A 25381-nucleotide genomic window follows, 5' to 3' on the forward strand; every position below is an offset into this window, starting at 1 on the left:
CCCATTCAATTGAATGGGACGCGCCGCCCCTTCTGCCCCGTGGCTTGAGCACGTATGCTCAAGGCTGCGTATGGCGTGCCCATGTATGGCGCGGGCGCGCTGTATGTGTGTGTGTGTGTGTGTGTGTGTGTGTATATATATATATATATATATATATATATATATATATATATATATAATTTTTATGCCGCCTTTCTCCCAAAAAGGGACCCAAGGTGCCTCATAAGATCAAACACCTTAAAACATTTTAAAAATTTAAAATAACACAGTTAAAACTTTTAGAAAAAATAAAATTAAGATTAAAAACATAAAAAAGTTAAAACACATGTTCAAGCAACAATATAAATTCACTTGTACTGTGCTATAAACAAAGACTATAAACCTGGTTTTATACTATCCTGAGAATAGTGGTATCCATCTGGTTTGAATATATTAACTTTAGTAATGATCACATTTTTCAAGGAACACACAGTATTACAAGATATAAAATATATTTTCTAAAATATATCTAATTTGTGTTTTGTAAAAAAAAATGCATTTAAACATATAAAATATAGTTTAAAATATGTTAAAATACATAAGAGAACTCACCACAGAGCTTAATAGGTGTCACTGATCTATCTATCTAACTACTTCCTTTGGCTCTTTTAGTTGATTTAACACTTAAAGACAAAATTTTCAGTTTTTTAAAAAACAGTGATAGCATAATTTCATAATAAAAACATCTCCAGTTTAACTCAAATACATCCATATACCAGTATATTTTCAGGACCAATCATTTCTCTAATGAGTCTGCACCTCCGAATGTCATCTTGGAGATCTGCTCCAACTTTGACTTTGAACCTATAGGCACATTTAATTGTAAATAATCAAGCCCTTTTCCAAAGACTGTTAAAGCTTTGTTAATAAGCAGCTTTTATTATTATTAAAACATTCTTCTGATATCTTGCTCAGAATTATTAGAAGATGATATCAAATCACTCATTTCTTTTATTATGAAACTCTATCCTATGCAACAGCAGAATAATAACCATTAGAGATGAACAAACTTCCCCAGGTTCAATTAAGAACCAAGCTTGTCTAAGATAAGTTAATGTGGGTTTGATTCCGATTACACTGTATTAGTTTATTTTAATCCTGATTACTCTACAGTCTAGAACCTGTTGCAAGTGTAGAGGCATTCCATTCCTGCAAGCCCCATTCCAAAGGGAATATCACATATTGTGGAGGACTTCCTGTTTTCATCAACATAAACTGTGTTGCCCCTTACCTATTTCCCCAAACTTACCTGATATGGTTAGTAAGGACTACTGCTAATATAGCCCTTGACTGCTGTTGCAACAGTACCTGAATATAACTACAGTGGTACCTCGGGTTACGAAATTAATTCGTTCCGCGGCTAATTTCGTAACCCGAAAAACCTTCGTAACCTGAATTGCCATAGGCGCTAATGGAAAAAAAGCCGCGGCTCTGCCGCGGCTCCATTGAAAATAGCGCCGAGGTTTTTTCGTAACCCGAAAAAACCTTCGTAAGCCGAAACAATAAATCCCTATGGGATTTTTTCGTATCCCGAAAAATTTGTAAGCTGGGTAATTCGTATCCCGGGGTACCACTGTATCCCAATTCATTGTATTCCAGGGGCCTTGAGTCCTTATGGAAAATCTATGAAATTATGTTGTTGTACTTAATGTCAACACAATGCTCTCATAACTAAAAAAAAAGGATGATAAAGCACCTTCTATTCACTGTCTCTGTCCCACAGTTTCACTGAGAGATGGGGATGGTGGTGGAACTGACAGTAGGGAAGGCCAGTGCTGGGAGCTAACAGGTCCTCAGCCTAAATCTTTGAAAGACTTAGGGCCGAAACAGATGGCCCAGTAAAGCCAGCTTCTAGCCGGCTTGGGGGCATGGCGTTTAACCATGCCATGCCCCTGAGTTGCCTGGATGCCGCACTGGCGATTACAAGCTGGCGTGACTTCTGAGCAAATCAGGGACATGGTGTTTAGATACCACTTACCTGGGAGCCAGCAAAAAGCTGGCTCCAGCAGTAAAAGGGCTCTTTTTTTTCTACCCCAAATATGAGTGGATTTTTTTTCTTATTTGGGGCCATGTTGTGCGGTTGCTTGGCCATCACCTGGCTTTCTCAGCGGCAGCTTGAAGTTGCCCCTTCAGGGTCGTCTGTTTCGGCTGTTAGTTGTAGCTCAGTACTAAGAGTAGCAATCCAGATACATTTACAATTCTGAACTTCAGCTCTGTTTTGTCTGATAAATATGTGGGACAAGAGGTCGAGTGAAATGTCATACTATTGAGTTGAAAAGGACCTTAGCATGAATCACTTAGTGCAAGGTTGTAATTCAACACGGGTTAATCATGTGTACATTCCTTTCCTTTCCTGATCAGGTCCCTCACACACTAAAGAGAAGATAAAAGCATACACTCATCATCCTGAGGCCTAGACATGTATGCTCCAGTGTTCTACATGTAATGCCTATATAATATTGCAAAAGGGTCAACAGTGCTGATCCTTCTTGAAGGGTCAGAAGGCCAGGCACCCACTTGCTCACCTGCAGTAAGTGAGGAAAGCTGTCAAAACTGATAGTGACAACTGTTTGGCATGGTGTGTGTGTACATGCACGCGCACATAAAGCAACATTTCTGCAATGCACTTTGGAAACACATTATGGCTTCTGGTAAGAAGAGGCACCCCCCCTCCCCCATCTTTGAATTGTGCTAACAAACCAAATGTCCCTCTTGTCTATTTCTTACAAAATTAAGGAAAGAATGTACCATACCTGGTCCACCCATCCTTTAGAGCTTCAGTGCACAGCTGCCAAGAAAGTTACATCAGTTACACAAATATTTAGCAAGTGTAAGCCATCTCTACAAAGATTTTAGTAATTCAATTCTGTCTCCTCCCAGCACATCCTAGTGCTCTCCAGATGTTTTGACCTACAGCTCCCAGAAGTCTCAGACAGCAAGGTCAATGACCAGAGATGGCAGGAGGTGTTATTGAAACATCTCAAAAATACCAGATTGGGGAAGGTTGTGATTTGTTAATCCGTCTCTTGTCTTTTGCAGCAGCACATATCACAAATGATATTTTTATAGTCTGAAAAGTATATTTGGGTTTTTTCTTGCTCTTTAGATTTAGCAGTCTAGCTGCTTAAACTTAAATAGGAAATGCAGGAGAGTAAGGGCCAAGTATGTGCATGACATAAATATGCTTGCTCCATGAGGCAGAGATTCAGCATCATTAAATAAAAGTTCTATAGGTAAAACTAGGCAATGGTCCCCCTCTCACCAACCTGGACTCACCATTTCACAGCAATAACCCCTTCTTCTATCGACATATAGTGGCTGGTGGGGAATTGGAGAGATCAGAGCCAGATGCAAAATAATTATACCATCCTCCAAGATCTCCTGGGGTCCTCCAGAAGACTTGGCAGATGACATAATGGCTATGGAGAGGGACTACTGACATGAAAAGCTGAGTCCTGGGGGTGGTGAGGTGGCAGGATGGAAGAGAAAAATACCCATGTCCACAACAACCAGTTACAGGCAAATGTCAAACTGAAGCTTATGTATGACACTAACAGAATCCCAGCCAGTGTTGAAATGAAGCAGAAATTGTACATGTCAGTCCCTGCATGAGGATGGGCTCCTTCTGAAGTTCTGCCTGCCATAAAAGGAGACAGAGGCCTGTTACAGACTGCCAAAATAAAGCTGCTTCGGGTCTCTTTGGAGGTATGCTGTTTAAATGACGCATGCACCCTAAGAATCCAGAAGCTGCACCAAAGCTGCCCTCCAGTGCTTAGGAATGGAGTGGGGCTTTGGCGCGACCTCCGGACTCTTAGGACCCATGCATCATTTAAATAGCATACCTCCAAAGAGACCCGAAGCAGCTTTATTTTGGCAGTCTGTAACAGGCCTGAGTGTCAGAAGCAGTACTCATGTTATAATGGGATTTAAACACATGGGTCCTGGCTCACACAACTCTCCTATGCCTAGTACAAGAGACCACAGAACTCTAAGACCTCTTACCCCCATCTTACTTCACATGTAACTACAGCATGGGAAAGTTACTTTTCTGGCCTGCAACTCACAGAATCCCTTGGGCAGCACAGCCACCAGCTGGGGGGTTGGTGGTTTTTGGACATGTAGTCCACCCCCCCTCCCAGCAAAAACATTTTAAGCTCTGCAAAGTTCAGGGCTATGTCAATCCATAGCATCAATCCATGTGCACACAAAAATAGGCAATATCAGACAGTTTTAAAATGGAACTTGCTTTTAAAATATCCTTTGTAGTGCTTAAACCAATCACTTTTGTTAAATGTTTAGCATTTGAACCCAAAGCAGATGTCTAAATGGGAAGAGTGTGGATGAGCCAAACCTGTTTAAGTTGCTGGTCTGGATAGCCAAGCCAAGCACACAATGTGGTATAAGCTGGGTAGCCATATTTTAACATTTGTTCTTCTACAAAGATACAGAATGTCACTGGAAGTTACATGTAATTTCTTTGCAATTAATTTACTATCCAGGGAAACCATGCCTACATTACCCACAACAACTGCACATTAGAACAATAATTCAGAAAAGCCTTGAGAACAAATGAAAATGTTGGACTCCCATGGGCTAATTCATCACTGCTTCCCCAATGCATTCTGTGACACATTTGGGAAATCAACAACTCTTTTCTAATCCCAGTTTCAGGAGAACCTCCTGGGAGGCAGATTAATAAAACAGGAACTCTACAAGGAAGAGCTTTGTTGCTTACCTCTTTCTTTTTTCCCCATTAGACCATTCTGAAGTATTGCTAGGAAAAGAAAAAAGTAAAACATTAAATTGGAATGGAAGTTAATTTGTCCTTTTACTTATAAGTGTTCTATCTGATAAAGCAAAATTAGAGTACAGATTATTTACAAACAAATGGGACTGCACTGTGGCCAGGATCGTGATGAGGAAGCATGTTACTGTGACCATCCATTATACTAACTGTCATTCTGTCTTTATGCTCATACAGGCAGAAGGCAGCTGTGACAGTGGCAGGAGATTAATACTGTCAGCACTATGCTGCTTGTTTCCTGAATGTCTGGCTTCTGTTTGGGTCTACCAAGCCAAGGCAATATGGGAAGGCCATGGGACAGGCAACTATCCAGTTGCGTCCTACATTGCCTTCACTCCATGGAACTTTTGGAAGCCAAGTGTTTGAGAAATAGGTGGGACAGAGATGGCAGCCTCCTCCTCTCAATGTCATAGCTGATGTCTTTTATCTCCCTTCCCCACTACCATGGCCTCCATTGGCAGAGTTACACTACCAGCAGGACATAGAAGGCCCTGGATACTGCATATATACCTATGGAGGCTACACTCTGCATCCACTGTACTGCTATGGCATGAGCATGGGCTATGATCTGTGGTTACTAGTTGAAAGTTCAGTTTAGTCAAGAATACATTGGTTTGTTATATGTATGTTATTATTTTAATCATCAGTCTTCTCTCCCTCCCCACTTGTAATACAGAGATAGTGCTACTCTACAGGGCTCTAGAAAAGTCTAAAGAGGTAATCTAAGTAAAATACATTTAAACCAAGATGGAATAAAACTCTATAGACACTGGCTGAGAACCTGTATTGTGGAGACATGGTATAACTTCACACTCAAGGAGTTATGCTTTAGCTGTACTTCGTTGTTGTTGTGTTCCTTCAAGACATTTCTGACCCTAACGTGACTCTATCATGGGGCTTTCTTGACAAGACTTATTCAGAGGGGTTTTGCCTTTTTCCTCCTCTGTAGCTGAGAGAGTGTGGCCATGGGCAAGTGGGGATTCTAACCCTGTTCTCCAGAGTCCTAGTTCAATGTTCAAACCACTATACAATACTGGCTCTCTTCCATCATTCACCATCAATGAATCTTAGTAGTAAGGCATGTCAGTGTTTGGCACCAAACAAATTCTTGGGGAGGCCTGGAACAACACCTAGTTCTAGCTCACACTTGGATATTTGAGAGAAGTTAGCCAGACTGAGATAAAGTAATTAAATGCAGTTTTTAGACTATAAAATAACTTACTATAAGCTTCCTCTTCTGTTAGTGCATCAGTAATATATCTGAAATCTATGCATGATACCAACTGTTTGGGATTCTGATTAAAAGGAAAAGAAAAGAAAGGAAGTCAAACTAGTGTATAATGTGTCTTGAAAAATTTAGTAAGTTGAGAGACAGTGAACATTTTCACCCTGATCCAGAAGGGAAGATCCAAATACAGAAATTAAGTTTACATGAACATGGGTTTTATTAGACATACAAACTCCATGTGTATCCACTCATCTAGATGCCACTGGAAGTCAACCTCTGGGTCACTTCTTCTAAGAAAAAGACTTAACTAGGCTTAAAATGGCCCAGGGAGAGCAAAGAAAGTGGTGAAATTGCCTTAATGTCCAACTAGGGCATGCTGGGGGACATTTGATGGCAATAAAAATAATAAAATAAAATAATACATTAAAAAAATCAGGGGGTGTGGCCTTCCAAGGTGTCCCAGGGGGTGAACTGCCCAAGGTATAAAAGCTTGCAAAACCTATTTTAGCAAAGTGTTATATATACTTATGACACTACAGTAGTAACTCTAAGAAATACGTTTTAAAATTAATACAAAAAAGATGTGTAGAAATATTTACTTACATTTTCTTCATATCAGACTTGAAATTAGCTTAAAATATCAAGTATTATGACACTGTGCATAACTGTGGTTTCCCACTTTAATTGTGAACCCATGACATCTTTTTTATTGCACTTTTTTTTAAAAAAAACACACCTTTAAACATAGCAGTATAAAGGTCAACTGACATCTGGTACTGCATTTGTTCACAGACAATTGCTTAAAGCAGAAACCATTCCACACAGCAATCCAGGAAGCAAAGGCTTTGCAAACAAACTGTGTAGTCTGTAAGACTTGAAAACATTTTGTTTTGGCTTTTTGCCACACACTATGTATTCAAGGAGAGCCCTGAATTTGGGATCATTATTTCCAGCCCAGCACAAACATAAATATACTGTATTATCATTAAAACAGTTCTTACCATGTCAACCAGTAGCTTCCAGAGAGGCTTTTTTTAAAGGGAAAGAAGGGGGGGGGGGGCAGAAATTGAAAATTTTAATCAGCAGAAGTTAGAAATTTGAACATATAAAAGTTAAATATATAAGTCATAGTCAGTTCTTTTTCCTGTTCTTTGTATATATGAGCCAGAATGATCATAAACTGGCACTGAGTTTGACTTAATTCAAGCTGTGGAACGTTTGGCCCTCAAGACATTGCAACTCCCATTAAGCCTGGTCAGCACAGCCAACAGTGAGGGATGATGGGAGTTGCTGTCCAACATCTGGTGGACTACATATCACACATCCCTTTCCATGCAGTACCATTCTTATCTGTTTGTTCCATTACCTTTCCTTCCTGTTTGGCCCACAGATCCCAGACAGCATTAAGAATGGCAGCTGTGGCCAAATGCACAGCTCCTTTCTCTGGGCCAATCTATTGACAAAACAAACATCATAATGGTTACAGTAAGGCAGCTATATCATAAGAAATATGTTTCCTTTCTCAGTTGCAAAACCCCGGATTATGCCATTTTATATCACCAGCAAGATTCCATCCTGTTTATAGAACAGTAAACTGCTTGGATCCTGGCAATATTTGAAGTCTATAAACAATGACTGCCAGACAAGCTGTGAAAATACCTTCAAAGGAGACAGAGATTTACATTTAGAATTCAGGTCCATTCACTGGTGTAGTAATTTACAACTAGTACTCACTAACATGCTCTCACAAAGATACAAACACAGATATGCACAGGGGGTCCCTAGGCACAACTGCCTAAATACTTTTCTCATTACCTGCCTAGGTCAAGGATGGCTAACATTTTAAAGCTATCTACATATGCAAGTCTGTTAGCACATTTTGAGACATTTACCAGATTCATACTCTGTTTGAAGGTTTCTTTGTGAATTCTGACCTTGTAAATTTTTGACATTCAGTATGATATACATGCACACAGATAGAGGGGAAAGAACAAAACCCCTGACATTTAAAAATGATTACAAAGCCATTGTGTATAATACTATACATTAAATAGTTCTTCTCTTAAAAAAAATATTTTTATAGGATTTCTAAAATAGGACTCTGTAAAAAGAAGGAAGGAAGGAAGGAAGGAAGGAAGGAAGGAAGGAAGGAAGGAGAGGAAAATACATATGATATGAGCACTGATATAAATTGATCACATTTTCTACAATAAATGATCTATAAATATACACCTGTGCATAGCTAAGGCATTAAGACCTTCTGACAACAGAATGAAATGTTTATCTTTCCAGTGTTGGAGTATAGGTCTTTTTGCAACAGTAAAAGCACACAGGTGCCACTAGCATAATGGTACACCCAAAACATAAATAGTTCTATTCAACTGAAACCTCATTACAGTTCTTCCCTCTCTAACAAATCTAAGAAAAATGAGTAACACGTGCTAGTAGATCTCTTGTCATTACCATAAATATAATCTTTCTTTTTAACAGCCAGTCACAGAAGCTTAATTACTTTTTGGATTTGTTGTTAACACCTGTCAAGTCTACTTTGACTTATGGTGACCCTATGAATGAGAAACTTCCAAGTCCCCCTATTATCTATTGCCCTGCCCTGCCTTCAGGCCAGAGTTATTCTGGCTCCAGGTCAACTAGGTTTAATAGTGCAAATCTATTCTCTTTAAATTTTAAAGGGATATTCTTCAGGTTGTATTTTGGCCAATGATTAATTTAATGGTTTTTTTTTAGCTTGGTGAGACTGGCACAGGATCTCTCAGAGACAACAGCAATGATACCATAGCTAATGCTTGTTAGTATGCATAGAAGAAAGCAATGGTAAAACCACCCTTAAAGACCTTGAAAACTCAATTATGTGCCAGAAGATTATACTTCTGGATTTGAAAGCACTCAAAGAGCTACTTGGGAAGACCAGGATAGTGTTGTGGTTAGTGATGTAACTGGATTCAAACTGAAAGTACATTCAGCTGCTGACATGCTTACCAGTGAAAGGAAAGACTGAAGCTGCACAACACATATTACAGGAACATGGCATATGAGAAACATGAGTCATGGGAAGTGAGATGAAGGGGCTCGATAGACGGGCGGCTCAACGCCACCCCTTTGAGCCCCGGATGGAGGCTGCAGCAACCAGATGCCACGGCCTCTGGAAGAACCTCACGGAAGGGCGCCATGGGCACGCTCATGCGCCATGATGATGCCCTTTCCGTTCAGCACCGTTTGGGTGCTGGACTGCCCATTTGTCATTATGGCGTGCGCCATATGGACAGACACACACCATGATGGCAGTCGGGAGACGAAAGCAGGGCTAGGAGAGTGTGAACACTCAGCCCTACCCTCACTTCTGGACTCTACCCCTAACTGTCCCTATCTCATACTGGAACCCTCACTACAACTGTACCTCTCTGGACTTAACTGAAACCTTAACTGACTCTCCCTCTCAGCAACAGCCCTATTTATCTTCTCCAGCTTTCACTGTAATGACATGAGGTCTACTAGCTTTTACCAGCTCTCTTCCTATTGGTTTTTACTAGGCTGGCCATCTCTGTCAGCTCTCCACACCAACTGTTTATTCTTTGCAAACACATTCTTCTGGCAACCCAAGAGGCAACTGTATACATGAGCATCACCTGATGGCCAATGCATAAATCAAATGGACTACAGGCAGAAGATGGAAAAGCTCCATTCTCTCTCCAAAAACAAGACCAGGAGCAGATTGTGGCACAGACAATGTATTGTTAATATTAAAAATTAGAGTAAACCCAAAGAAGAACATTTTTTAGTTACAACATTCAAAACTCTCTAACCATCATGACTTCTAGACATGTTGGCTGGAGAATTCTGAGAGTTGCAGCATCCATGATGTAGTGAAAACCGTGCACATGATTAAAAGGGAGACTGAATGAGAGCATCTGACTTCTAGATGAAAACAATGATGTCAAGCCGTATTTCTTAGATTACAACAAGAAAGTTACTTCTTGGTTTTCTGCTTTATCCAATGAGATTTCTCCAAGGGAGGAGTCAATACCCAAATATAGTTATGTCTATTTTCTCATTATCTACTTAAAAATAAAACCCACTTGTGTTCTTGCGTTACCTTATTACAAAATGCTGTGAAATGGCTTACCCATCGGAGCTGCCCATCACTGGTGAGTTGCCTGTAGAAGCCTCGAAAATCACAAATGATTTCATCCAAGTCTTTATTGACCACATGAACAGAGAGTGCATTGACTGCACAGACAACTACAAAATAAATATTTTGAAGCATTAGGACTTTAATGACTTCAGAAAAACATGGGAGAGAGAACATATAAACAATTCTACTAAACAGCATAGGTGGTGAAATACCAGTTTTGGCTAGGATTCTGCACAGATCAATGGCCCTTGGCAATCTTACATTAAATATTATTTCATAACTGTTTAAACTGCTGATCTGTATAAATTACTGATTTTCAGAACTTGACCCAGAGTAGTCAACAATATAATTTAAAATTACAATATGATAATAATGCCCATATTAAAAAAAAACCCATCAACAATAATAACCAGAACTCTGCCAGCTACAACTAAAACTACCAGATGCCATGGAAAACTGCTGCAGGGCATAAGTGGAGCAAATAGTTAACCATAAATGAGTAATTGAAAAAGTTTTCTGTTGAATTCCTGTTAAACATACCTCATATATTGGCAAGACACAGACAACAGTCTCTTCTTAGGATCTCAATATGTGGACAAGTTCATAGTAAGTCAGATAACTTGGCCCTAATTCATTATGACATGAGATCAGTGTTTCAAGAAAGTAATCAGAGTAGATAGTTAAACCTACTTCCACTCAAATGAGACTTATGTGATTTTCACAGAATTAGAAGCATTTCCAGAGGAGTTGATCACTGATAACTACATAGCTGAACAATTCAGTTAGAGGAAATTCACTGCCACAAGACGTAGAGATAGTTACTAGTTTAGATGGCTTTAAATGGGGGTTAGGAAAAGGGTGCATTTACACTAGAAATAATGCAATTTGACACCATGTTAAATAGTGTAGCTCCATCCTTTGGAATCCTGGAATTTGTATTTACAAGTTCTTTAGCCTTCTCTACCGAAAGGTGCTGATGCTCACAAAACTAAAAATCCTGGGGTTCTGTAGCTGGCTCCATAGCAGTTAAAGTAGTATACAACTGCATTATTGATACAGTGTAGATGCACCCAAAGTAATGGAAGAAAAGGGGCTAGTAGGGTTGATGGCTATGAGCACTCTCCATTGTCCAGAGGATTACCAAGGAGGGAAAGAAAGAGACTGAAGTAAGCTCACCTATTTCTAGCTCTGGACCTGTCCAATTATTATTTTTTTCTTCCCACCTAGTGGGAATGGGGCCTTCAACAGAAAGGAGGCTGCACACTCTTGTTTCAGAAAGATCCATCAGGTGTAGGTTAACTAATTTCTGACACATTCCTGAAGTAAGGAAAAGGTGGAACTGGAAAGATAGCAGCCATTATTTCAAAACTGTTGCACTGATGGATTATGTAACTTCTTCCTACTGGGCAAGACATAATTGTTCTGGAATGCAAATAAAAGAAAGCCAGCATGTCTGTGATGACATTACAAGACTAGACAGGCTTATGGTCTGATCCAGAATGGTTTTTCATATAGCATACTGCTTGATTATGGATCCTATTAATTTATTATTTATTAAAAAAACCACTAAAAGTGCTGACTGTGTGTGTCATTGATCCATTTCTAATAGAAGTGAAATTTGACAGTTTTTAGTATATCTAGACATTATTTTGCCAATACTACTAAACTCCTCTTATGTCAACTGAGAGCAATAAAAAAAAGTAAAGGATATCAAAATGGAACTAAAAAGTACATAATCCTATTAGGAGTATCACAGCTGTTTGATCAACATTATGGCTTATAATGTGATCACAGAAGTTGAGAAAATACACTGAAGCATAGTTGGAAAGGCTTTAATAGATTAATTATCTTTTTTTCACTGTTCTGTCAGGCAGCAGCAGAAGTTTCAAGCGGCTCAAAGGTTACTATGCCACAGAGAAATAATTTGCAGTGGCATGTGATATAAAAAAAGCAGCTAAAATAATTCTAGACAAAAATAATGGCTGGTGTAACAACTGCCATATCACCTAAAAGTTAGCCACATTAATATTATTCATTTTTAAAATACTTGCTGTTACCTTTTTTACACACAGGCTTGCAACTAATAAAACCATATGCTGATCTAGGGTTGTGTCTGTATAAAATAAATGTTTCCGAATGACTCCTTGAAATGCATGGACCCAGGCAGTTGTTCCTTTTTATTTATTTATGAAACCACATTTATGCAAGCTTGAATGACATCGTTAAGTGTTGACATATCTACATACCTATTACTCTGATCAATACAGAAAGCAAATGCAGCTGTGTTGGCCATGAAACAATGTACATGTTGTGGTAATTTTTGGCCAACCAAAAAGAATACAAAAAACTGTACAAGCTCTTGAAAGCCTGCACATGTGTTTTCTGTTCTTTTTTTACTGGTCTATTAAATGGTATTTAATGGGATGGAGTGGCTCAAGTGGTTAAGATGCTGACTTTGTTGATTGCAAGATCAGCAGGTTGGCAGTTCTTGGCCAGGTGCTGCATGATGGGGTGAGCTCCTGTCGCTAGTCCCAGCTTCTGCCAACCTAGCAGTTCGAAAACATGCAAATGCAAGTAGATAAATAGATACCACTTCTCAATGGGAAGGTAACAGCGTTCAGTGGAATCATGCTGGCCACATAACCACCAGAGCAGTCATTGGACAACGCTGGCTCTTCAGCTTAGAAACGGAGATGAGCACTGCCCCCTACAGTTGGTTACAACTAGACATTCATGTCAAGGGACTACCTTTACCTTTACCTATTAAATGGTATTACCACTGTGGTTGAGCCGGGCATTTCTGTTATATGAAATGTTCTATTACCCTTGGTTGTAATTATAACTATGTTGTTTATGTACAAATCTGTTAAAAACTTATCAGGCCTGATGTCCTGTATCAATGTGAAGTCGGCATCCATAGTTTTTTGTGGGTTTTTCGGGCTATGTGTCCATGTTCTAGCAGAGTTTCTTCCTGACGTTTCACCAGCATCTGTGGCTGGCATCTTCAGAGAATGAAGATGCCAGCCACAGATGTTGGCGAAACATCAGGAACAAACTCTGCTAGAACATGGACACATAACCCGAAAAACCCACAAAAAGCCATGTATCAAATTTGACTGGTTGTCCCTAACAAAATTCCTTTTTGGTTGGTTCTCTTCTGTTTGGTTTAGGTATCCGTGGGTCAACAGTGGGATGTTGTGGCTAAAAAAGCCAACGCAAGTCTAGGGTTCATTAACTATAGTATCCAGACTGAGACTAGTAATAGTGCCTGCCACTCTATTCTGCTTTGGTCAGGCTTCGTCTTGAATACTGTAACTAGTTCTTGGCACCAAAGCCCAAGAAAGATACTGACAAGCTGGACAGTGTGCAGAAGAGGGTGACTAAGGCCCAACACAGACGGGCAAAAAGCGCCATCCTGGGGTCAATTCTAAGGCTCGGGAGAGCAGAGTATCCCCACTCTCTTGAGCACTCCTGTGCATCAGCGGCACCATCATGGCTCACCCCCATCCATGGACGCCAATGACACCCCGTGCACACACCCTAAAAAGAACCCGGGAATGGGTTCTTTTTAGGACTCCTGGAGCCAGCGCCATTTGGTTGCTGCGGCCTCCGTTGGGAGCAGAAAGCGGTGGCTGCAGACCACCCTTTCAGGGCGGTCTGTTCAGCCCCTAACATGTTTAAAAGAAATCTAAAAGTAAGCCTTTTGTCTGTTCATGCAACAAATATTCTGTTTCCCTTGCTCTACCACCTACCATCCCATCTAGATCTACTTTTAAAGGGCTTCCCAGCCCAAGGCAGGTCTATGGTACTTACAGGGAGCTGCAAAGTAAAAGTTCATTTCAGCAGTGACATCTATTCTGCTGAATATCTTTAAAGGTACCCAAGAAACTCATTTTTTCTGCAGAAACAAGTATCCTTTCTGATAGTGGCCTCTATGGAATTTATAAGTGGTGTCACTTCTCCCAAATGATACCATATCTGACAGTGTGTCTTGGTCCAAATGTACCCAGTAGTTTCACATCAGTGTTACCTACCTAGAAAATCGCTGTAGGACGTTTAGGCACATTTGGACTGAAGTTGTGAGGATAAGATATATTTGAAGATTACACTTACTTCATGTAGATAGGTTTTCAGAGAGACAAAATAAACTTATTATTAAGACAGAGAGACAACCTTGTTGGTTGTAGTATAAAAATTAAAGGGAAAGGGGATAAAGGAGCAGCACCTTTAACTTTGAAATTTCCACCTCCAACAAAGGTAAAACATTTTTTCTTTTAAATTGGGACTGCATTGGCATGTTTTACCTTAATATCACTTAAGTTTCCTGATGCAAAAATATAGGGGCTTCCTAAGAAATTCAATGTTGTCTTCCTAACAAATGGCCTTGTAGCCTCACATTAGATTCAAAACAAACTGGATATCAAAGGCAGTAGCTTTTTATCTTGCTAATGGAATTTAAAGTTTATTTCCTGGATTTTAAGAATCTCATACTATAATAGAATTAGGCTAGAAGGAAGAGGGGCCCTCTTGCATGAATACCCTTCCACACCATCTGAATGGAGGATAATAACCACAATATTGTGACAAAATACAGGCCTATGACTAACATCGTCACCCTTTTTTTCTTTCTCCTATATGGTTTTTAACACCTTGCCTGAAAGCTTATGCTAACATAAACCAGTTCCTCTTTAAAAAGCTGCTAGCTTCCTTCTTTTCCCACGATCCCCTTCCTTTTCATATGGATGAGAGGCTTTTTAAACATTACACCTATTTCTCCCAGCAAAGGAGGAGACCACCAGAGTATTTGCTGCCCTTCCACCTACACTGTCGTTGCATAGATGTAGTTGTGTGTAGCCAAGCACCAATGTATCACTTATTAATACAAAGGTCAAGAAAGTTCTCAAAACCACACCTTGCATAGTCTACAATGAAGAGATCATTGCCAAAGGCAAAGCAAGACATGGTTTGACTCATTACAATTGGGACTAGTTGAGATTTTACAAGAACATACCAACTTCTGTGCCTTTGCCCAGTGTAAATGTTAAGCCGTAGCCTTTGAGCCCATCTGGAGCATCTGTGTGTATGACAACGTAGGCTGCAGAATAGTCTGGATCTGGGTGCTGAAAAAAACACAGAAACTCACAATGTTGATGCAAACCCCCCCCCCCCCAACCCACACCCACTTACACACTGAATATTGGCTTGTACTTGACAACTTGGGAATGTCACTTTTTTGGACTAAAGCTTCCAGAATCATACTGACTGTGCAATTTTGGGAGTCACAGTCCAAAACAACAATAGTTCACTTTGTAACTGCATCTGAAGAAGTAGATCATGCAAAAAGAAAATAAAAAACCAGTTGAGTCTTAAAGGTGCTGCTACATTCCTTTCTCCCTCCCTCCTTTCTCTTTTTATACTGCAAGGGAATAGTAGGACAACTTCTTTGAAAAACAGTCCAGGAAATAACTTTTCCAAGCTGTACATCACTATCTATAAAGCAGGCTATGCATCTGGTGGCAACTGTGCTACCAACATCATGACAGAAAAAGAAAGAAAGAAAAGAAAGAATACCAGTCGAGTCTCCTTTATCTGGAACTCCAAAGTCCAAAAGTGTCTACATGGGTGGCTGAGATAGTGACACCTTTGCTTTCTGATGGTTCAAGGTACACAAATGTTGTTTCATGCACGAAGTTATTAAAAATATCTGTGTATAAAATTAACTTGAGGCTATGTGTATAAGATTTATCCAAAACAGAAATGAATATTTTTGTTTAGAGTTGGGCCCTGTCTACAAGATATTATGTACAGTATATGCAAATATTCCAAAATCCAAACAAATACAAAAAGCAAGAATTTCTGTTCCCAAGTATTTCAGATAAGGGAGACTTTACTAGTATATCAACACCCATTGAGGTCTGGGAGAGACATATCTTCTTCATACGAAAATCTGCCCCTAATGTTTGCATGAACCACCGTGGTGTAATGCTTTGAGCTTCAGACTACAGCTCTGGAGATTTTATTTATTTATTTATTTATTTTCATTTAATTTATATGCGACAGCACTGGTCCTCAAACATCTACATTTTGGCAGAATTAGGCTGTGGCATTTGCCTGTATCTCTTTAAAATCCCGAAAAGATGGTGTGAGTGGGGTGAGGCTCAGTGGGAGGAGAAAGGACAGGCCCCAAGGTTTTTTAAAAAAATTAAAATTTCAAATTTTATTTTATTTTTAAAAATTAATTTTTAATTTTTTAAAAATATATTTAAAAACATCACATTTTGCCAAATTTTAACTTTAACCACATGAAACTATGTATATGTAAACACATTTATTCTGTGTATGTGTGATAAAGTATAAACTTAATTTTGCTAGTTGTTTATGTCACAACTATTACCATTACATTCAGTGATATATGGGAATTGCAATATATGAGCAAAAAAAAGCATTACTCAAGATTCTGTATGGTGTGGCATGAGAGATGGTCAATAGGGAGGTGACACCGTGAGTTACTGTTGCTGCCAAAGTGGTTCACTGATAAAACCATTTTTAAAAATTACAGTAAAATTTAAAACGGTCAAAATCATTTAAAAATAGTATAAAAGTACATTAAAATAAGATCAGGGTTGAACTCCCCTCTTGGCTACAGAAACCCACTGGGTGACCTTGGGTGAGTCACACACTCTCAGCTCCAAAAACTCACATGAGAAGGTGGCTTTAGGATTGCCATAAGGTGGAAATAACTTGAAGGCACACAACAGGTGTCTTTATGATGGGCTAGAGTACTGTCTGTGCCTCATTGGTTTCAGTGTTGGACTATGACTCTGAAGACCAGGGCTTGATTCTCAGCTCAGCCATGAAACGCACTGGGTGACCTTGGACAAGTCACACTCTCTCAGCCTTAGGGGAAGGCAAAGGCAAACCTCCTCTGAGCAAATCTTCTCAAGAAAACCCCATGATAGGTTCACCGCCTTAGGATTGCTGTAAATCGGAAATGACTAAGGTCCAAAACACACTGTAGAAATAATCCAGTTTGAGACCTCTTTAACTGCTCTGGTTCGGTGCTGGGGATCCTGGGAACTGTAGGTTATTGTGGCACCGGAGCTGTCTGACAGAGAAGGCTAATGCCTCCCAAAACTACAGCTCCTGGGACTCCCCAGCAATGAACCAGGGCAGTCTCAAACTGGATTATTTCTGCAGGACCCTAGAACCATAGGATTGGAAGAGAGACTTCAAGGGCCAACAAGCCTTGAAGGAACACAACCACAACAACAACAACATGGATCTTGGAGTCCTGCTTGTTGTCAGTTCTTGCAAACCTTGCAGAAACCTTGGAAAAGCGCACTACAGTCAAGGTCTGGGGTAGACACTGCACCATTTTCTTGCAATAAATGCATCTGAGGAATTAAAAGATAAGAACCCTGTTAAGTCTGTAGAAACAGCATTTGAGAGAGGTCTTGTAGCCCCTTTGAGACTCACTGGAAGGAAGAAGTTGGCAGCAGGACCTTTCCTAGACTTAAGTCTCCTTCCTCAGATTCTGAGGCACCTTGGAGACTCATTGAAAGAAAGAAGTTGGCAGCAGGAGCTAGACTTGAACCTACTTCCTCAGATGCATTCGAGGAGTGGCAAGCCAGGGACAGACCTAGCTATGCGTAGGCTGGAGTCTAACAGAAAACTCATGCTGCCAACTTCTTCCTTTCAGTGAGCCTCAAAGGTGCTGCAAGGTCCCCAAACTGTGCTCTTTAAAGGGGCTATGGACTTCAGCTCCCAGAATCCCAGGCTATTAGCCAAGAGGGCCGAGGCTTCTGGGAGCTGGAGTCCAAACCTCTTCTTTAAAGGGCACAGTTGGGGGACCACGGCCTACAAACTGATTCTAGAGACGAACGTGGCTATAGCTTCGAATTCTACAATTCTACATCGCATGGAGCCAGAATATGAAAGCAGTGTCAAAACGGATTGTCCCCGCAGTGCGGATCCGGCGCCAATCTCGGCTGAGGCGCCACTGAGGCCTCCTCCTCCTCCTCCTCTCTCAGGGCCATTTTGCAAGCGGCCTGGCTTACCATGGCGTCGGAGCCATGGCGGGCCAAGGAGGTCGGGAAGCGGACGTCGCGCACGCTCAGCCCCGTCACCCGGCCTCGACCCATGGCTACTGGCGGCTAAGCGGCGCCCGGCTCCCCTCGGGACTCAAGCCACAGGCCCTCGGAACTTAGGAGGCTGGGACTGGGCGAGGCCTGGGCGGGGAGAAGGAGGGCCATGGATGGGAATTCAAGGGAAGAACTAGAAGCCCCATCCGCACTGCAGAGATAACCCGCTTTCACACCGCGTTAAGAACAATTATTGGGAATCATTGGGGAATAGTTGCCTATAGAAAATCATTGGGGAATATTTGCCCATAGGGAATCATTGGGTAATCCTTACTATAGGCAAGGATTCCCCAATGTCTCCCTATGGGCAAGTAGTGTCATTTGCTTTAGTATGTCATATATATATTCCGTCAAGTTGCCTGTCAAGGTATGGAGCTCCCATGAATTTCATAGGTGAGGGATACTAGTCCCAGGTGTTTTTGCCCATGAAGCACCTGGTATCCGTTGGTGGTCTCCTGTCTAAGTACTATCCAGGGCTGACCCTGCTTAGCTTCCAAGATCAAATGGGGGTTTAGGGTATTTTTGGCCTCTCTAAGAGGAATTGGTGTATTTTAGAAGGAGCTTTTCCTGGGTTGCCATCTACTTCAAACACATAATGCAAGGTATGCACTATATGCACAAATGCATAGTCGTGGGAGTGGAGTCTGAGTAAAATGGGATGTGAAAGTTGTAAAACTAGCCATAAATTTCAAAAGGGCTGGCTTAGAATAAGAATTTGGCATCTGTAAACTCTACAACAGGTTTGCCTTAAGTGGGAAATAACTTGAAGGCACACAACAACAACAACAACAACAACCTGTAAATTACACACAGGCCTTTTGTAGATTCTTTTGAAGAGTTAAAGCAATGCATTGTGCTTTCAGGAAAGTTAGGTCCAAAACACACTGCAGGAATAATCCAGTTTGAGACCACTTTAACTGCCCTGGCTCAGTGCTTGGGAATTCTGGGAACTGTAGTTTTGTGAGACATTTAGCCTTCTCTGTCAGGGAGCTCCGGTTAATAAGGAATCAAGTAGAATATTCTGGGATTAACACTGCTACCTTTGGATCAGAAGCAAACACACAAAAATATTTTATTTGCAAAGCGGTTTTGTGCTTTGACAAGAATACATAAATGAACCGTGGCTTTTTCTCAAATAGACATTTTGCAGGGCCAGCAGCTAAGCTGAACCATTCTTTCTAAGGTTGCCAGGGCAAGGCTATGCCAGACTCTGAAATATCTGGGCCAAAACCTGAGACCTAGGGATGATCTGGCCCCACTGGTGGCATCTATCATGATGTATGTAAATGTTTACTGTATCTGCACAGGGTGTTATTGTTTTATTATTTATGGGTATGTATATCCCGCCTTTCTCCCAAAATAGGATTCAGGGCAGCTATGTACAGTGGGTCTTTGTTATCTGCTGGGGTTTGGTTCCAGGATCCCCCGTGGATAACAACGTCCATGGATGCTGAAGTCCCATTAAATACAGTGGCACAGCAAAATGATGTCCCTTATATAAAATGGAAAATCAAAGTTTACTATTTGAAATTTATATATTTTTAAATATTTTCAAGCTGTGGATACTTGAATCCGTGGATAAAAAAATCCATGGATAAGGAGGGTCTACTGTAATTCAAATAAAAACTACCAAATGTAATGGAGGGGGTGAGAATAAATAATAAACATACTGGGAAGTCAAAGGCTTTCACGGCTGGAATCCTTAATTTTTGGTGGGGTTTTTGAGCTGTGTAGCTGTGTTCTGGAAGAGTGAGGAATAAACTCTTCCAGAACACAGCCACATTGCCTGAAAAGCCCACAAAAAACTGTAGGCATACTTTTCAAACAGTGCTATCACCCTGAGATTCTTCCCTCTTGTCCTAAGGACCAGAGACAAAGGTCCAGGCCCTGAGATCTGGGAACCCTACTTCTTTCATCTCTAAAAGGACTTGGGAATGGGATTGTAGGTTTCACACATTTAGGTGATTAACAAGCTTACCACTGGTGGTAGGACAGGTCAGTTGAGCAGATAGGACTGTCCTCCCAAAGGAAACATCTTACCTAGCCATACAGTCTGACTGCTCTTTCTGGAGGAAGGTAGAGCTGTGACCAGGTAGGTACTCTATAAACATCCCTCAGGGAGATTCCCCTTAGCTATGTATGAGATGTGACCACGGCTCTCACAGAGATTTAGGATATAAGGGTTCAGGCTTTTGGCCCATTTGGTACGCTAGATATAATGGTGTCAACTACCCATCTGGAGGCTCTGTGAAAAGACACGGGAACCCATTTTCCTGCCCCTGTAACACAGAGGCATGGGGACTTGCATATTGACGCTGTTCTATGAATATAGTTTGCTGATGTCCATTTGACACCTAGACTATGAAGTAATCTTTCGACCCGAGGTGACAAACTCTTGTAAAATGCAGGGAATGCTGCATTCTAGTTTAGGTGGAAGGAAAAGACATTCTCTGAAGGCAAAGAGTTCACCTACTTTTTTTGGGGGGGGGGGGGGGGTAACTGCCACTGAGAATACTGTCTTTAGTGTGAGAAGCTGGAGGTCCAGTGTGGCCATGAATTTAAATGGCTTGGCCGTTAGTTGGGGCAGCACCAGAGACAGACATTCACAGAGGAGAGGGTGAATCCTTCTTTTAAATGGAGAAGGAACATCAACACCATGGCTTCATCCATCGGTGAAGGCAGGAACTGCATTATTTCAGTTCAGCAGCAGAAATGGCACCACTTGCCAGCATAACATTCTGAGAAGCTCAATATGTGCATTCAGTTGCTCCGGATTCTCCAGGCAGAGAGGCAGAGTCCGTACATGCAGCTGGTATTTTTTGCCTTGCTGAAGCATCAAAACAGTGGGACTGTGGGGAAATTGGGAATGTTTAGTGAACTAGGCCTGTCTGGGCCACTATGAGGCCAGCAAAAAAAACAAAAACAATTTGTGCTGTCCTCCTGGAAGCATTGAATCAAGATCTGAACCAAACCTTTGTCAGCGCACATCATTACTATGTTAAGCTAGCATAATACTGGTAAATATAGTCAAGATATCACTTTTACACAAGAGTAGACAACTGTGTTGGGGCCGGGGCCAATTCTGCCCCCCCTTCCCTGTGGACCACCTTCCAGTGAGCCCACGTATCTGTTTATCCCTGCAGTCAGTACATTTATTTAGGAGGTAATATGGAATTCTGGAATGGTTTTGGGGATGGAGTATTTTCATGTTTTCATATTGAAAGTGTATGCAAAATGTTTATGGAGGGCCATTTTCCTATGTAATGTCTGCAAAGATAAATTTTCATGATTACCTGAAATAAATACTGAGCATATGCTTAAACAATTTGGTATTTTTAAGCTTTATACCAAATCTAGAAGAAAGAATTTGGCAAACATCAATTCATAAATATTTCACAAATGTATAGTTATTAACAGAACTGCTAAACAGAGGAACTCTGTTTAAATTCCCTTGAAATATTAACCATCAATTATTTGTGTGTGTGCATGAGAGAGAGAAACGGTATCCACTACATATTTATTAAACTTTGGGAAGTTTAATTATGCAAAAGTAATAAAATATTAAAAATATTTAAGCATGTGAACACACTATGATAGGAAAACCAAACCAAAAAATAAAATAAAAAAATGGAAGGTTACCACACAATGTTTCTTCAACAAAACCGATAGACAAGGCTTGTAGTACAGTTTTGATCAGAAATGTTACATAACTGTTTCCATTAAAATATCAAAATCATTCTTAAATGATTAGCCATGATTACAGTACAGGAAGTGCTGAAAATACAATAAAGGTAGTTGAAAACATGTAGAAATTGGCATTATCTTCTCTGATGTGTAGAAAATGTTTTTTTTTTTTTTCAGTTCTAAAGTCATAATATACAATGGCACTTCTACATATTAGAGACATTGGGACTGGCTTTACAATATTGACTAACAAATGAGGCGGTGGCAGAAGACATGGGACACAATACACACAACTGTATGTAAAATGAAGTGAGTTTGTATATAAATAGTGGTTGATCAGTTATACCCAGAGGCACAATCTATCAGGAACGTTCCCATCACAAGTCCCAAGTGAAATAAGAGCCACACAAGAAGATGATGGCATCCATTTCTTGTAACTGGGATTGTGTAGAAACTAATCGTTTATTTGTGCTTCAATGCTCCCAATTCAGTGAGAGGCAATCCACTTAAAAAACAACAACCTCATCTCTCATGCAAGTGACTGCTAATGGGTGCAAAATTCTCCATGCCCATCAACACAGGGGTGCATGTGATATCCTGAGGTGCATGCAAAGTAAGCACTTACTATTCCATTCATGGAATCTCCTCCACACTAGTTTTCCCCTTGCTTGCAATTGGGAAACATAGCCCAAATACAACCTCCATCTGTGATCTGCTGGTGCAGGGGCAGACAAGGGAGTATCAAGAATTAATATTTTTTTAGTCTGTATCCCTCAAATCAATGGAAACTATATAAATTATTAGCATGTGCAGTGTAACAAAGTGCCTCATGCAAATGTAGCACAGTCATCATTAGTGTTTAGCAATCATTAGGATTCAAAATATGTCTTATGGGTTTTCAGATAGAATTGATAATTCACTTTGAAAAACAGCGCTTATACTCTAGAAAAAATTCTAAGTAATAAATTGTGACATCTGCAAAATGTACTCTGAAATGTCTTCTGATCTCTTAAAAAGAATGCAAAATGAAACAGTTGAGATCACAGTCCTGCAGAGTAAAAAATTATCTTTTTAAAACGTTCAGTCCTATACATGTCTACTCAGAAGTAAGCCACACTTGAAGTATAATGGACTTGCTCTCAGGTAAGCATGCATTAGATATTAGTGTTAACAAAGAAGCTTGAAAATTTACCAGGTTATTTTTTTTAAAAAATAAGCTTCTGTAATTTAATTTCAAATCATTCCTGCAAAACATATTTAACACCATATTTTATAAAAATAATTACACTTTTAAACATACTACTATTTATAAAAAGTGTTTCAACATTGAGTTCTCATTTGACAAAATAAGTTCCCATCAAAGTCTTGAGGTAAAACACTATCAAAAAAATCATAGATATGGAAGCTAAAAATGCATAATTTTTTCATTAACAAGTTCATTAAATTAGTGTTCTTTAAATTTCATTTCTATACAAATGATGTTACAATGAATTGTTTCATTTGTTAATTAAAACCCAGTCAATACCAGAATAACTTCCTGATATTTTGATTTATTACACAAACATAATTGTGTTACCCATTCTAAAATAAAGGGGGGGGGATACAATCCCATAATTATTTTCTACATAAAGCCCTTTAAAAATTTCATAGTAAGGGAAATATAAATGATAGGGAGAAATGCAACATGATTGCACTATTTTATAAAAATAATTCTGAGATAATTCAAAACTTCTGAACAGGTATATTTGTTTCGTCAGAACAAGAATTATAGTAATTTTCACAGAAAACCTTTGCAGTGCAAAATATATTTTGAGTATAACCGGCAAATTCTAACAATGCCAATAGGAATTTTATTGCTTGATATGTCAGAAGCTATGGTAAAATCTTACTTCCCATTATACTTGGGGGTAACACATATATGGAAGAAGGCTTCTGCAGTTTTATCACATGGGGAATGGCACATGCAGTCCAATCCAATCCATTCACCAGCCCTTAGAAAAGACACATTTCCCACTGTGGTCAGTGGGATCTGAAGTGGTAAGCTGGATCAAGTCTCACCTCAATTCCACTTCCAACATTTTGTGGAATTTTGACTTTTTCAAAAGAACTGTAGAACCCTAGCTCATGCAATGCCATCTGGGTTGGAGTCTAGATGTAGTATCTGGGGGCTAAAGGTCAATCCCTGATTTGTCACCATTCATATTAACTACACTGGGCTGGATCAGGAGTTGCAGAGTGGGATTCTGGGAAGTGAGTGATCCTGCAGGTACAGAGAAGCATTTTCACAGTTTTCCCCTTTCACTGCAGTCCCTTATGGCTCTCGAATTCTGCTTTAAAGAATAGGCAGTCCCTGTAGAAGACAGCATGAGATGGATCTAGAACAGTGTGTGAGGTGAATGCCTACACCAACACAAGGAGCCTTTTCATTTGTGGTGATCTTTGGATCCAACCCAGTGGGGGTCTCTTAGCTTTTAAGGTCATGTTCTTCATAAATGCATTGCTGCTGTTGTCTGTGTATATCTTTTTAAGAAAAGCAGAAGTGCAATCAAATGAATCCCTGAATCTTTGACATTTTACTTTGGAAGTACTCATTGATATTGACTGCATCTTTCTCTGTTCTAGATTTGTCTCTTCTAAAAGATGCCCCTTAAATAAAGAGCTGGGCCATGGTACACTGGAAATATTACTCTAAAAGGTTATATTTTTAAAAATTATGGAGATTTTCTCTTTCCCTCTAATTGCATTTTGTGGTTTCAAGTTTGAACATTATTCATCTTTTAACATATAAAACATTAATTCATTTTGTAGTTACCTTAATCATTCTTAAACTATGCAAGAAAAAATCCCCATCTGCTACTTTCCAGTTACATTAACATAAAGTATCAACACAGTGCATTATGCTCTTCAATTCCACTAATGAGGTCTAGCATTTAATCAAGTTGATAATTTCTTTTTGCTTTTGTAAAGAATACTTTTTCTACCCTAATTAAATGACTATTCCCCCCCCCCCAAAAAAAAAATCAGGGCTGTATTGATCTCAATTCAATGAAAACCCATCATTGTTTTACTCTGGATGCAGGACATTTTATAAACTTGGAATTGATTGGTCCCGGCAACTCTGTTGTTCTTTCAACATTTCAGTTCAGATATTTATATAATTACCAGTGTTGCCATTAGCAGTAAAAAGCTAAAAAGTAGGAGGGGAAAAAACAGATTAGCAGTTCCACTCTTGTCATGGTCACATGACATGGTAGCCAGGGATCTGCAGGAACCATGGCTTATAGAGGATCAGCAGTGTGCTGGAACATGCAGTTCGTTTTATTCACTTGCAACTG

General features: G+C 39.9%; 1 protein-coding gene across 3 annotated transcripts in view; it reads right to left on the minus strand.

Moving 5' to 3' along the window:
* Positions 1-18439, minus strand: part of LOC121917284 (mitochondrial enolase superfamily member 1-like) — a 25438-nt gene extending 6999 nt beyond the window's left edge. Inside the window, exons 1-11 of one of the 3 annotated variants that reach the window (XM_042443090.1) lie at positions 18279-18439; positions 17538-17615; positions 15233-15341; positions 10213-10328; positions 7438-7524; positions 7073-7099; positions 6066-6138; positions 4775-4813; positions 4391-4473; positions 2793-2827; positions 756-843 (exon numbers count right to left, since the gene is read on the minus strand). In XM_042443090.1, the coding sequence (XP_042299024.1) occupies positions 756-843; positions 2793-2827; positions 4391-4473; positions 4775-4813; positions 6066-6138; positions 7073-7099; positions 7438-7524; positions 10213-10328; positions 15233-15341; positions 17538-17615; positions 18279-18362 (819 nt within the window). In that variant the 5' untranslated portion in view covers positions 18363-18439. The remainder of the gene's footprint in view (positions 1-755; positions 844-2792; positions 2828-4390; positions 4474-4774; positions 4814-6065; positions 6139-7072; positions 7100-7437; positions 7525-10212; positions 10329-15232; positions 15342-17537; positions 17616-18278) is intronic. The other 2 variants (XM_042443091.1, XM_042443092.1) reach the window with 2 other exon arrangements.
* Between the last annotated feature and the right edge of the window lie 6942 nt (positions 18440-25381).

The sequence above is a fragment of the Sceloporus undulatus genome, unplaced genomic scaffold (assembly GCF_019175285.1).
Source record: "Sceloporus undulatus isolate JIND9_A2432 ecotype Alabama unplaced genomic scaffold, SceUnd_v1.1 scaffold_14, whole genome shotgun sequence".
In the NCBI taxonomy this organism is placed as follows: domain Eukaryota; kingdom Metazoa; phylum Chordata; class Lepidosauria; order Squamata; family Phrynosomatidae; genus Sceloporus; species Sceloporus undulatus.